We start from the raw sequence: 12,027 nt of genomic DNA, 5'->3' as shown, positions 1-12,027 counted from the left end.
CGTACTGTGTCTCCGGGGCGTTGGGAGGGTGCAGTTCACCCTATGCCTGCGCTCCGCCCGTGCCGGGCGAATGTGGACATTGAGTCTAAGGGAGAGGTGCGAGTGGTATGCACCAGATCTCCAGTGCTCCCCCGCTCCGCCCGTGCCGGGCGAATGTGGACATTGAGTCTAAGGGAGAGGTGCGAGTGGTATGCACCAGATCTCCAGTGCTCCCCTGCAGCCCGGTTCGACCTGTGCCTGCACTCTGGAGGGTCCGGACTAAAGTGGTCATCCAGCCTGGAGGAGTGGTGCCAAGGCTGCGCACCAGAGCTTCAGTGCTCCCCCACAGCCCGGTACATCCGGTGCCTCCTCCACGCACCAGGCCTCCTGTAGGTCTCCCCAGCCTGGTGGGCCCTGTGGCAGCCCCACGCACCAGGCTGTCTCTCTGTCTCCTCCCTCCAGGTTTTCCCTCCAAGCCGGAGCTGCCAGAGTCTCCCTCCAGTCCAGAGGCGCCAGAGCCGCCCGTCAGTCCAGAGGCGCCAGAGCCACCCGTCAGTCCTGGGGCGCCAGAGGCGCCACTCACTCCAGACTCGACCATTAGTCCAGTGGCGTCCTCTAGTCCTGGGTCTGCGGTGAGGGTTCCAGCTCCAGAGGCATTACTAAAGTGGGCTGAGCCAAAAGTGGGGCGGGTTCCACGTCCCTCACCAGAACCGCCACAGCGGAGTAATGCCCACCCAAACACTCCCCTATAGGTTCAGGTTTTGCGGCCAGAGTCCGCACCTTTTGGGGGGGGGGGGGGGGGTACTGTCACGCCCTGACCGTAGATTGCTTTGTATGTTTCTATTTTTTGTTTGATCAGGATGTGATGTGGGTGGGCATTCTATGTTTGTATGTCTAGGTTTTGTATTTCGATGTTTTGGCCGGGTATGGTTCTCAATCAGGGACAGCTGTCTTTCGTTGTCTCTGATTGAGAACCACACTTAGGTAGCCTGTTTTCCCACTGTTAGTGGTGGGTGGTTATTTTCTGTTATCACCTTGCAGGACTGTTTTCGGTTATTCCTATTGTTATTTTGTATTTAGTGTTCAGTATATTAAAGATAAACACGTACCCCGCTGCATTTTGGTCTGACGATTCCTTCACCTTCTTCCTCTGAATGCTGTGACACAAACATTCTGGGGAAATATTCCACTCGTCAGAACACTGTTTCAGCAGTTGACATTCCCATTTACAGAAACCCATGCGTTGGCTCAAATCAACTGTGGACTAAGAAATATCCAACCCACACATGACTCACAAGTTGTTCAACAATAATACTCCACTTTTTTTTTTACCTAAGAGTTCCATTTTCACATACTGTGGCATAGAGGAAGTAAATACGCCTACATGCTCCAAAAGTAGTACTCGATCTGAGATCTTCAACACCAAATACAGCTGGAGTCATTAGCTTAGCTATAGAAAGCTCTTCAAAATAGCTTACATAACAGTTTACATTTGTGAGTCTGTGTGAATAAGCATGCCCTATGCACATCTAAGACAGCAAACCGTATATAATGTAATTATAACAGAGTGTGGGTGAGAAATTACATATTGTATGCAGACCTGTGTTCAAATTCTATTTGAAGTCATTTCAAATCATTTCGTTGGGTTTAATTGAGCTTGCCTGGCTGCAATGGAATCAATGGTATAGTCACAAAGCTGTGAAACCCACCCATCTGGAACTACAGGCAGGCTAAAGCAAATTATAACAGAATTTGAAAGAGTTAAAATAGTATTTTAAAACCAGGTCTGATTGTATGTTTTGCTGTTCTGGAAGATACCCCTCAACGCAAAGACACACAGCCACCGATGAGCACATATAGAACCTGTGTAGAGGAAGATGAGTAGTGCTGAAATGACCCACTGTCTGTTTGTGGTGATGCAAACGTCACAATGAATTATCTTACTTCACTTGTCTTGAGAGTGAGTGAGGAATGAGGATTCACTCTGCTTTTGCACATGGCTCAAGGGTGATGCTTGAAGGGTCAACCTACTGTAGAGCAGGGAGCCTGGTCCTTATTACAGAGAGAGCAGAACCCGTGCTGTAGCGGTAAAGCTCCGTGGTTCTGACCTAATATGTGCTTCTCCCCACTGAAGACCAGGCTTCGGTGCCTGTGTCTTTTCTTCCATCTGCCAGCCTCCCCTTATTGTTTTACAACTGTCTGAATAAAGTGAGGGGAAAAGGTAGTCAGTGAGGGCGTCGAGACAGAGATCGATATTGACGTACGAAAACACTCTTGAAGTCAGGTGAAGAAATGCATTCCCATCTGATATAGGTTCCCCTGCACGAAATGTGGCATAATCCAATGAAAATACCAAATTATCAAGAGATCATTTGCATGTCACACACACACACACACACACACACACACGCATGCGTGCAATGTTATACAATGCTATCAAAAGCCTGATGCTAAAACAAATAAGACAGAAGACTTGAAAGCTTCGCTATATGAGGTGCGGACACACTGTGTTTGCGCGCTATGAATCCCAAAGTCGCCTTCGCACAAAGCCCCATCGGTGCAGGCTAATTTAAAATAATTTGCAGTGGATGACAGTCTCTTGCACTTGGAGGCGGCATGTGGAAAATGTAAAATCCGATAATGCTCCCTCCCAGTAGGGATACGGCCAAACAAAGCAAGGTTACACGAAAAACAAGAGAAACCTTTTTTTGTGTCGGGTCAATTTCTATTGATCTAATGACGTTGGATGTTGTGCGCAGAGCCCAGATTGTATGATTTCTTCTACAGCAACTCAGATGCAAGATAAAGAGAATTGCAAATCGATGCAATTGATGTTCCTCTTTTCTTCTCTTCCATTTAGGTTACAGTGCAATAGTCTCAATCGCCCTGTCTGCTCTTCAACAGGGGAACGTCTCGACGATGACAGACACTTCAATAGGGATAAAGCTGATAAGATATAAAACACATTGGAGCATAGACAGTGTAGTGATTTTTTCAAAGATAAGACTGCAGTCTTTAGATATGGTTCTACGAGACACAAGCAAAACTGAGCCGGGTTTAACCGGAGCTCAAGACTGAGCAGCGCCAGCAAAAGTGTGTGATGGAGAGAGGACGACATTTCAGAGATATTAACACCTGGAAATAGAGCTGGAACAAACTGACGCACCTACTCTCATCCTCCTCAGTCTCATCCGTTTATTTCAGAGAAGTAATTCGATTAAATGCTGTGGTCTCACGCTGTGCCTAGTATTCATTTCTCCGATTATAATTTCCTATGGATGCCCGCTTATTTTTTTTTATGGTTTTCAACACTCGTTTAGGTCTGTTATAAAAGATTAAGCTTAAAGTGGCCTGCAAAGCCAATTACCTGGGGGAGGTTTGTGCTTTGTGGTCACGGTTTGTGCTGAAGGTATCTGCTGCCCTCTGGCTGAGACAGCCTGTAGTTGCAGATGTTTCGGATAGTCTTGTAGCCAGAATACAACTGAGGATGACGCCAGAATACAACTGAGGATGACGATATAGGATGTTATATATACTGCATACATGTGAGACCTGGAATGAGACCTGGAATGACATATATAATTTAATTTGATGATTTTGAATTAAAGCATATACTTACTTTGGTAATGCACTGGTCAAAAACCTAATGCTAAAACTAAACTGAGCCATACAATCAACTGTCTAACACTTAACTTTTTTTTAGTTCCATTGGATACACTGCTAGAGCGCAAGAACTAATTAGCCTAGTGAATCCATTTGTGCTATTACACTGTATCAATTAAAAAGCTTCAGATGTCTGGTCTTGGCTGGAGGCACCAAACGATTGGTCGATTTCATCTGCCACTGTGACAGACATCATCAGAACAACATATATGAGAGAGAGAGAGAGAAAGAGAGAGAAAGAGAGAGAGAGAGAGAGAGAGAGAGAGAGAGAGAGAAAAAAAGAAAAAAGAGAGAGAGAAAAAGAGAGAGAGAAACATTAAAAAAAAGAGAAGAGTCCCCTCAGCCAGCTGGTTCTGAGGCTCAGTTCTCCAACCCAAATCAACCCCATAGAGCCTCAGGACAGCACTCAGAAAATCTGGCCCAACCAAATCATCACAAAACAAAAAGAAAAATATATCACCTATTGGAAAGACACCACAAAAAAATCTAAGTAAACTTCAATGCTATTTGGCTCTAAACAGACAGTACATGGTGACAGACTATCTGACCACTGTGACTGATAGAAAACTGAGGAAAACATTGACTAGGTACAGACTCAGTGAGCACAGTCTGGCTATAGAGACCGGTCATCACAGACTAACCTGGCTGCCCAGAGAGGACAGGCTGTGCTCACTCTGCTCCAAGGGAGAGGTAGAGACAGGGCTGCATTTCCTATTACACTGTGACAAATACTCAGACCTAAGAGAATATTTCTTTCCCAAAATTATAATTCAATACAAATAATTTGAAACTATAAAAGATGAAGAAAAAATCTAATATTTATTGGGTGAAAAGCCAAAATGTGCAGTTTTGGCTGCCAAATATGTGTCCTCCTGCCACAACCTGAGGGACAACTAGTGAAAAGTGCAAAGTAATGTCGATAATATTTCCCATGTTGTTTTGTTTTGTCTTTCATACCATGTCATGTGTCTTCTCAGTCATGTTGACACTGGTCTACTACCATTGCTTTAATGTATTGTTGTTCTCATTAATATTGTTGTTGTAGTTGTTGTTAATGGTAATCCCATGTCCACTACTACTATTATTAGTGCGGTTGGTCCCACCTTTTATTTATATATAAATATATTTGTATTTTTTATTTTTAGATATGTATACTTTGACAATGTAAGTAATAATGAACTTGCCATGTTAATAAAGTAAATTGAATTGAGAGAGAGGGAGAGAGAGAGAGAAAGAGAAAAAAAAAACCTGCTAAAAAAACAGCATAGACCAGCCTTCATTGTGTTTCGTTGGTCACCGGCCCTCGTGGTGTTTTGTACCATAGAGAAATTAATAAATTAGACTACCTAAAGCATCTAAACTGGAACAACCAGTTCAGTATCAGGTGCAATAAGTCCAACTAACAGATTGTATTAGTTTAAAAAATAAAAAATAAAAATCTTTGTGAAGCATAGGTACATGCAAAAACACAGATATTCAAGCAAACAATTCTAGAAATCTAACTGGAACTGTATTTTTTCTAACTGCATTTTTTTGCATATCATGAATGGTTCTTTACAGCTGTGATGGTTGTATAGAGCTCATAAAAGCCAAACTGTTTTGATTAAAATTTCCCATGGTTCATTTTCATGCCAGCCAGGTAGGCTATACTCCTGTTTTAAAGCAAAGCAATGTGCTTAATTATAGGAAAGTTGACACATAAATATAGTAGGCCTAGCCTATAGAAAGCTGATGGCATCTTCCTCTTTTTAATAGAGGCCATCAAAACTCTGTTTTCTCAGCCAATTGCACAGCCTATAGAAATGTTGCGCAACATGAGTTCATGGGCTCCTATGAAGGGTTTGATTTGATTTTTTGCATTTGCATCAATGTCAGAGTGATTCGAGGGACAAAAGAGTGCTGAATACCAGGCAGTTAGCAAGTTTGGTAGACTACTAATGATAATCAGCAGCATCAGAGCTTGGAGAAGCCTAGTTACCGTGACTAAACGGTCACATGGATTTTAACTGCGGATATGACCGCCGATGTGGCAGTAATATGGTCACCATAACAGCCCTATCAGGGAGAGTTTGAAAATGTCAGTGAAGACACTTGCCAGCTGGTCAGCGCATGCTCTGAGTACACGTCTGGCTAATCCATCTGTTAAGCTGTTTAAAAGTCTTACCCACATCGGCCAATGGAGAGAGTGATCACACAGTCATCAGGAACACCTGGTGCTATCATACATGGTTCAGTGTTGCTTGCCTCGAAGCGAGCATAGAAGGAATTTAGCTCGTCTGGTAGGCTCATGTCACTGGGCAGCTCGCGGCTTGGTTTCCCTTTGTAATCTGTGATAGTTTGCTAGTGACTCTGACGAGCGTCAGAGTCACTAGCAACTAACTGGCAGTAACATACTGGCAGCTTAACTGGCAATTTAACTCAGTAAGTTATCTTTGAAAGCACAGCAACATACTTGCAAATAGCTGCCAGTAGCTCATTGTACCTTCAATTAACTTTTCTGATTACAAGAAAGCATATAACATCAAGTGACAACAATTAGGCATTCTTTGTGGTGAGCACACTTGGGACCCAGCAGATAGCCTAGTGGTTAGAGGGTTGGGCCAGTAACTGAAAAGTTGCTGGATCGAATCCCTGAGCTGACAAGGTAAAAATGCTGTCATTCTGCCCCTGAGCAAGGCAGATAACCCACTGTTTGCAGAAAACGTGGTTGTCAATTATGGCAGCCCCCCGCACCTCTCTGATAAAGAGGGGTTGGGTTAAATGCAGAAAACACATTTCAGTTGAATAGATTCTTACAATTCAAATATATATATATATTTTAAAAAACAATACAGTTTTAAGAAAAACAGCAAAAAAAAAACAAATGAATAAAAGTAACAAATAATTACAGAGCAGAAGTAAAATAACAATAGCGAGGCTATATACAAGGGGTACTGGTACAGAGTCAATGTGTGGGGGCACTGTTTAGTCAAGGTAATTGAGGTAATCTGTACATGTAGGTAAAGTTATTAAACTATGCATAGATCATTTTGGGGTGGCAGGTAGCCTAGTGGTTAGAGCGTTGGGGCAGTAACTGAAAGTTTGTTGGATTTAATCCCTGAGCTGACAAGGTACAAATCAGTCGTTCTTCCCCTGAACAAGGCAGTTAACCCACTGTTCCCTGGTAGGCTGTCATTGTAAGTAAGAATATGTTCTTAACTGACTTGCCTAGTAAAATTTAAGATAATAACAGAGTAGCAGCAGCGTAAAGGACGGGGCAGTGCAAATAATCTGGGTAGCCATTTGACTAGATGTTCAGGAGTCTTATGGCTTGGGGGTAGAAGCTGTTTAAAAGCCTCTTGGAGCTAGATTTGGATCTTCAGTACCGCTTGCCATGCGGTAGCAGAGAGAACAGTCTATGACAAGGGTGGCTGGAGTCTTTGACAATTGTTAGGGCCTTCCTTTGACACCGCCTTGTATAGAGGTCCTGAATGTCAGGAAGCTTGGCCCCAGTGATGTACTGGGCCGAACGCACTACCCTCTGTAGTGCCTTGCGGTTGGAGGCCAAGCAGTTGCCATACCAGGCAGTGATCCAACCCGTCAGGATGCTCTCGATGGTGCAGCTGTGGAACCTTTTGAGGATCTGAGGACCCATGCCAAATCTTTTAAGTCTCCTGAGGGGGAATAGGTTTTGTTGTGGACCGTGTTAGTTTGTTGGTGATGTGGACGCCAAGGACATATATATATATATATATACACAGTTGAAGTCGGAAGTTTACACCTTAGCCAGATACATTTAAACTCAGTTTTTCACAATTGCTGACATTTAATCCTAGTAAAAATTCCCTGTTTTAGGTCAGTTAGGATTACCAATTTATTTTAAGAATGTGAAATGTCAGAATAATAGTAGAGACAATTATTTATTTCAGATTTTATTTATTTCATCACATTCCCAGTGGGTCAGAAGTTTACATACACTCAATTAATATTTTGTAGAATTGCCTTTAAATTGTTTAACTTGGGTCAAACGTTTTGGGTAGCCTTCCACAAGCTACCCACAATAAGTTGGGTGAATTTTGTCCCATTCCTCCTGACAGAGTGGGTGTAACTGAGTCAGGTTTGTAGGCCTCCTTACTCGCACATGATTTTTCAGTTCTGCCCACAAATTTTCCATAGGATTGTGGTCAGGGCTTTGTGATGGCCACTCCAATACCTTGACTTTGTTGTCCTTAAGCCATTTTGCCACAACTTTGGAAGTATGCTTGGGGTCATTGTCCATTTGGAAGACCCACTTGCGACCAAGCTTTAACTTCCTGACTGACGTCTTGAGATGTTGCTTCAATATATCCACATAATTGTCCAGCCTCATGATGCCATCTATTTTGTGAAGGGCACCAAGCCCTTTTGCAGCAAGCACCCACAACACGATGCTGCCACCCCTGTGCTTCACGGATGGGATGGTGTTCTTCGGCTTGCAAGCATGCCCCTTTTTCCTCCAAACATAACGATGGGGGGGGGGGGGGGGGGGGGGGGGGTACTGTCACGTCCTGACCATAGTTCCTTTTTATGTCTCTATTTTTGTTTGGTCAGGGCGTGAGTTGGGGTGGGAATTCTATGTGTTGTTCTATGTTTTGGTATTTCTGTGTTTGGCCTGGTATGGTTCCCAATCAGAGGCAGCTGTTTATCGTTGTCTCTGATTGAGAACCATACTTAGGCAGCCTGTTTTCCCACTTATATTTGTGGGTAGTTGTTTTCTGTCTTTGTTTTAGTTATCAGACGGAACTGTTTCGGTTGTTCTTTTTGTTACTTTGTATTTTTAGTGTTCAGTGCAATTTAATAAAATGACAAAAACTTACCACGCTGCATATTGGTCCGATCCTTCATACTCCTCTTCAGAAGAGGAGGAAAACCGTTACATGATGACAGCTTTGCACTCGCTTTGCATTCTCTCAACCAAGATGCAGAGGAAGAAACCTTATAGGATACTGTGCCATCGTCAATGTCCCTGGACAGTGTGGTGGCAACATCACAATGTGTGCAGCCATTAGTCAGAATGGTGACCTTCATCATCCTACCACTCTTAGTCCTAACAATACTGCCCACATTATTGCCGTCCTTGACACTATGCATAATATCCTCATTCCCAATGACCAGAGGAATGGACCAGAGCAGGCCAGGTTTGTTGTCATCTGGGACAATGTAAATTTACACTGGTCCGCAATTGGTTTATTGACCATCCGCAAGTTTTGACGCTCAACCTGTCACCATACTCTCCATTTCTAATACCCAATAGAAGAGTTATTTTCGGCGTGGCGTTATAAGGTATACGATTGCCAACCCCACCAACGTTTACCCCTTCTCCAGGCGATGGAGGAGGCCTGTGGTGACATAGATAAGGGGGCATGCTAGGGCTGGATATGCCACTCCAGACGCTACTTCCCCCGCTGTTTAGCCAGAGAGAACATCGCTTGTGATGTTGATGAGGTGCTGTGGCCAGACCCAAGTAGGAAACAGGATGCACCCTAATTGTTTTTTTCTTTATAGTAACAAGCCTATTTGTTTATCTTCTACTGTATTTGTTTTGTCTGTTACTGTTCATCCCAAAATCTGGATGAAAATACAATGTTTTGAGATAGAAATACATTTGATCCCCCCCCTTGCATTTCTGTTTATAGTGTAAATATAATCTTATAGGCATACATACTGTATGTATTTGTGCACATACATGCACGTGTGAGTGCTACTACAAACTGCCGTGGACTCCACTGAAAATGCAAAAGACACAAGTTTTACATTTGTCACATCCATGTATAAGGGCCAATCATTTGATGGTTTGTGTGTAGAGTTTTGCGGCAAAAACACAATTTTGAGGAGTTAAAATCATTTTGAATTGAGTGTTTGGTTTTGCAAGAGATGTGTGACGTTTTGCATGCTGTGTGTATGTTTTGGGGTTTTGTGTGTCGAGTTTAGAGAAAATGAGCCATAGTTTCAGAAATCATGTGTAAGTAATTGTCTGGGTAGAGCACACACGATTTTGTGTAACTCAAAATGGGTCATAATTCTACAAAGATCCAGAAAAAAAGGATAAAATAACAACCCAATATTTATATCCCAGGACAAATTAGCTACCAACAGCAAGCTAGCTAGCTAAATGTCCATGAATGTTTCATGTGTTTCAACCTGTCCAAAAATAAATATTGATTCAGAGTATGTTTTGATATTTCAACCTGCATGTCCAGGTCGCGTATGTGGTGGATGGACAAAATCAACATGCGCGCAATTGCGCACGTCTGCACGTGCCCGGTCTAATCAGCACGTTAGGCTACTATGGTGAGTCGAGCATATGCAAAACGTAGCAAGTGTTGCTGTCATCGTTCTTGCTGCTTCAAGTTCAGTGTGGTCTCAATTAAATAGAGTAGGCTATAGCTTATGCATGGGCGGAGAAGCACGGGGCAGTTATCAGATTTCCTATGATTAGGCTATAGTTTACTTCATTGCCTAGATATAAATGTTGATCACCCATATTTATCTGTCTGAAAATCTTCCCACTCCTAAAAGGTAGGATATACAAATGACTAAAGAGAAAGTGCAAGTCTCTCCAACTCTGCTCTCTTCAAACTACATCTAGCATATTGGCTGATATAGCCCAGTAATACAGATGGCTTAATATAAATGGGCCATGTAAGCATCTCTTGTAATTTAACCTATTTCTTAAGTTATTTTTGCGCATTTGATATTGTATACAGGACTCAAAATTCCTCGACCATGGCTGGCAAGTGAACTTCCTAAAATAACATTGCGGGACTGCAATTAGGTTTGGGACCAGTTGTTGAGGTAGTGGGTGGGAATCGGACAGAAAGCCAACGGGTGTGGTATGAAAAGCTGCGGGTGCGTGTGCAGATCTCTAATATAAAGCCCCACAGTGGAGGTGTTATAATGCCCATAAAACAGGGTAATGGTCAAACAGGGAAATGGTTCCAATAGTTTTTCTACCATTCATTTTTCCATTGGGGATTTTTAGAAACACTTAAAATAAGGGCTGTGTTTCGTGTAGGCTTACCCTGGAGTGACGTTTTGATAACCATGTAAATATTTAATCAATCAATATATTCGGCTCTATTTACTCTCAGATTTGAAAATGCCAAAAGCGTCAAAGTAGACATCATGCAAAACTACAAATCCCTGCAAGCTCCTGCACGTCATCTCTAGCTGACACCTTTGCTAACAGGTATTGTGTCAACTTAAAACTTGTACAAGGCAGTTCACAGAATTGTCCATTTAAAGACATTTGGCCAATTCATTCATTACTACATTTAGCTAACATTAGATAGTTAATCCAGAGATTTTTTTTACCATTGTTTCGATTCGACAATCTGCTAATTAACGTTTCATTTTTTTGGGGGGAGGGGGGGGGGGGGGAGGGGGGGGGGAAATACAGGAGAATATAAGTTGCATCCCTGCAAAGACAATATTTTCCAACTTTGTTCTCTCTCCTGTTGTTTGAGGACATCCTTGGGCCAGTTCTGTGTCCTGTTCTCCTGTATCTACCCTGTTTAACAAGCACATTAGCTGCTGTGCTCTCATTCATTGAGCAGGAGAGAAAATCTAACGCAATTACGCCGCATGCAGCACAGTCACTCATCCACAAAATAAGCACTAAATGTCCTGCAATCATACGAGTCAATTAGATTCCTATTGCTGTTATATGATCAGGGAACAAAGGCCTGTATGAGGCAAATTACCTGTCCTTTACCTCTGGGCCAAATGTGTAATCCGACCGTTTGGCTTGCTTTCACATAACAGCTGAATCTGTTTTATAATGTCGACAGGACAGACGGACCAATCAGACATACACACGCATCTGTACAGGGACAGTGAGACAGACAGAAAGACAAGCAGGCAAGCAGAGAGACAGACAGACAGTACCTCTGTGGGACAGTTTCTGGAGGAGAGTCCTCAGGTGCTGTAGAGCAGAGGCTGACACATCATAGGTGTATAGGTCCGCACTAGGTAACTCCAGACACCTTCCAAACACTCTGTCTATGAGAGAGCACACACATACACACTGTCAACAAACAGATCATCTACCAGCGATGGTCAGTATTTCTGTTACATGCAATGCATTCGGAAAGTATTCAGACCCCTTGGACTTTGTCCACATTTTGTTACGCTACTCTAAAAAAGATTAAATTGTTTTTTTTATTCCTAATCAATCTAAACACAATAGCCCATAATGACAAAGGAAAAACAGGTATTTAGAAATATTTGCAAATGTATACAACATTTTAAACTAAAAAATCACATTTACATAAGTATTCAGACCCTTTACTCGGTACATTGTTGAAGCACTTTTGCCAGTAATTACAGCCTCAAGCCTTCTTGGGTATGACGCTACAAGCTTGGCAC

General features: G+C 42.6%; 1 protein-coding gene across 1 annotated transcript in view; it reads right to left on the bottom strand.

Annotated features, from left to right (window-relative positions):
- LOC110535589 (receptor-type tyrosine-protein phosphatase N2) overlaps positions 1-12,027 on the bottom strand; it is a 295,931-nt gene that overhangs the window by 192,574 nt on the left and 91,330 nt on the right. Inside the window, exon 3 of the mRNA XM_021620665.3 lies at positions 11,548-11,661. Coding sequence (XP_021476340.2) covers positions 11,548-11,661 — 114 coding nt within the window. The remainder of the gene's footprint in view (positions 1-11,547; positions 11,662-12,027) is intronic.

The sequence above is a fragment of the Oncorhynchus mykiss genome, chromosome 11 (assembly GCF_057628025.1).
Source record: "Oncorhynchus mykiss isolate SJ-2025 chromosome 11, ASM5762802v1, whole genome shotgun sequence".
In the NCBI taxonomy this organism is placed as follows: Eukaryota; Metazoa; Chordata; class Actinopteri; order Salmoniformes; family Salmonidae; genus Oncorhynchus; species Oncorhynchus mykiss.
The sequence above is the reverse complement of the archived record's forward strand: the minus strand, read 5'-3'. Positions and strand labels throughout refer to the sequence as shown.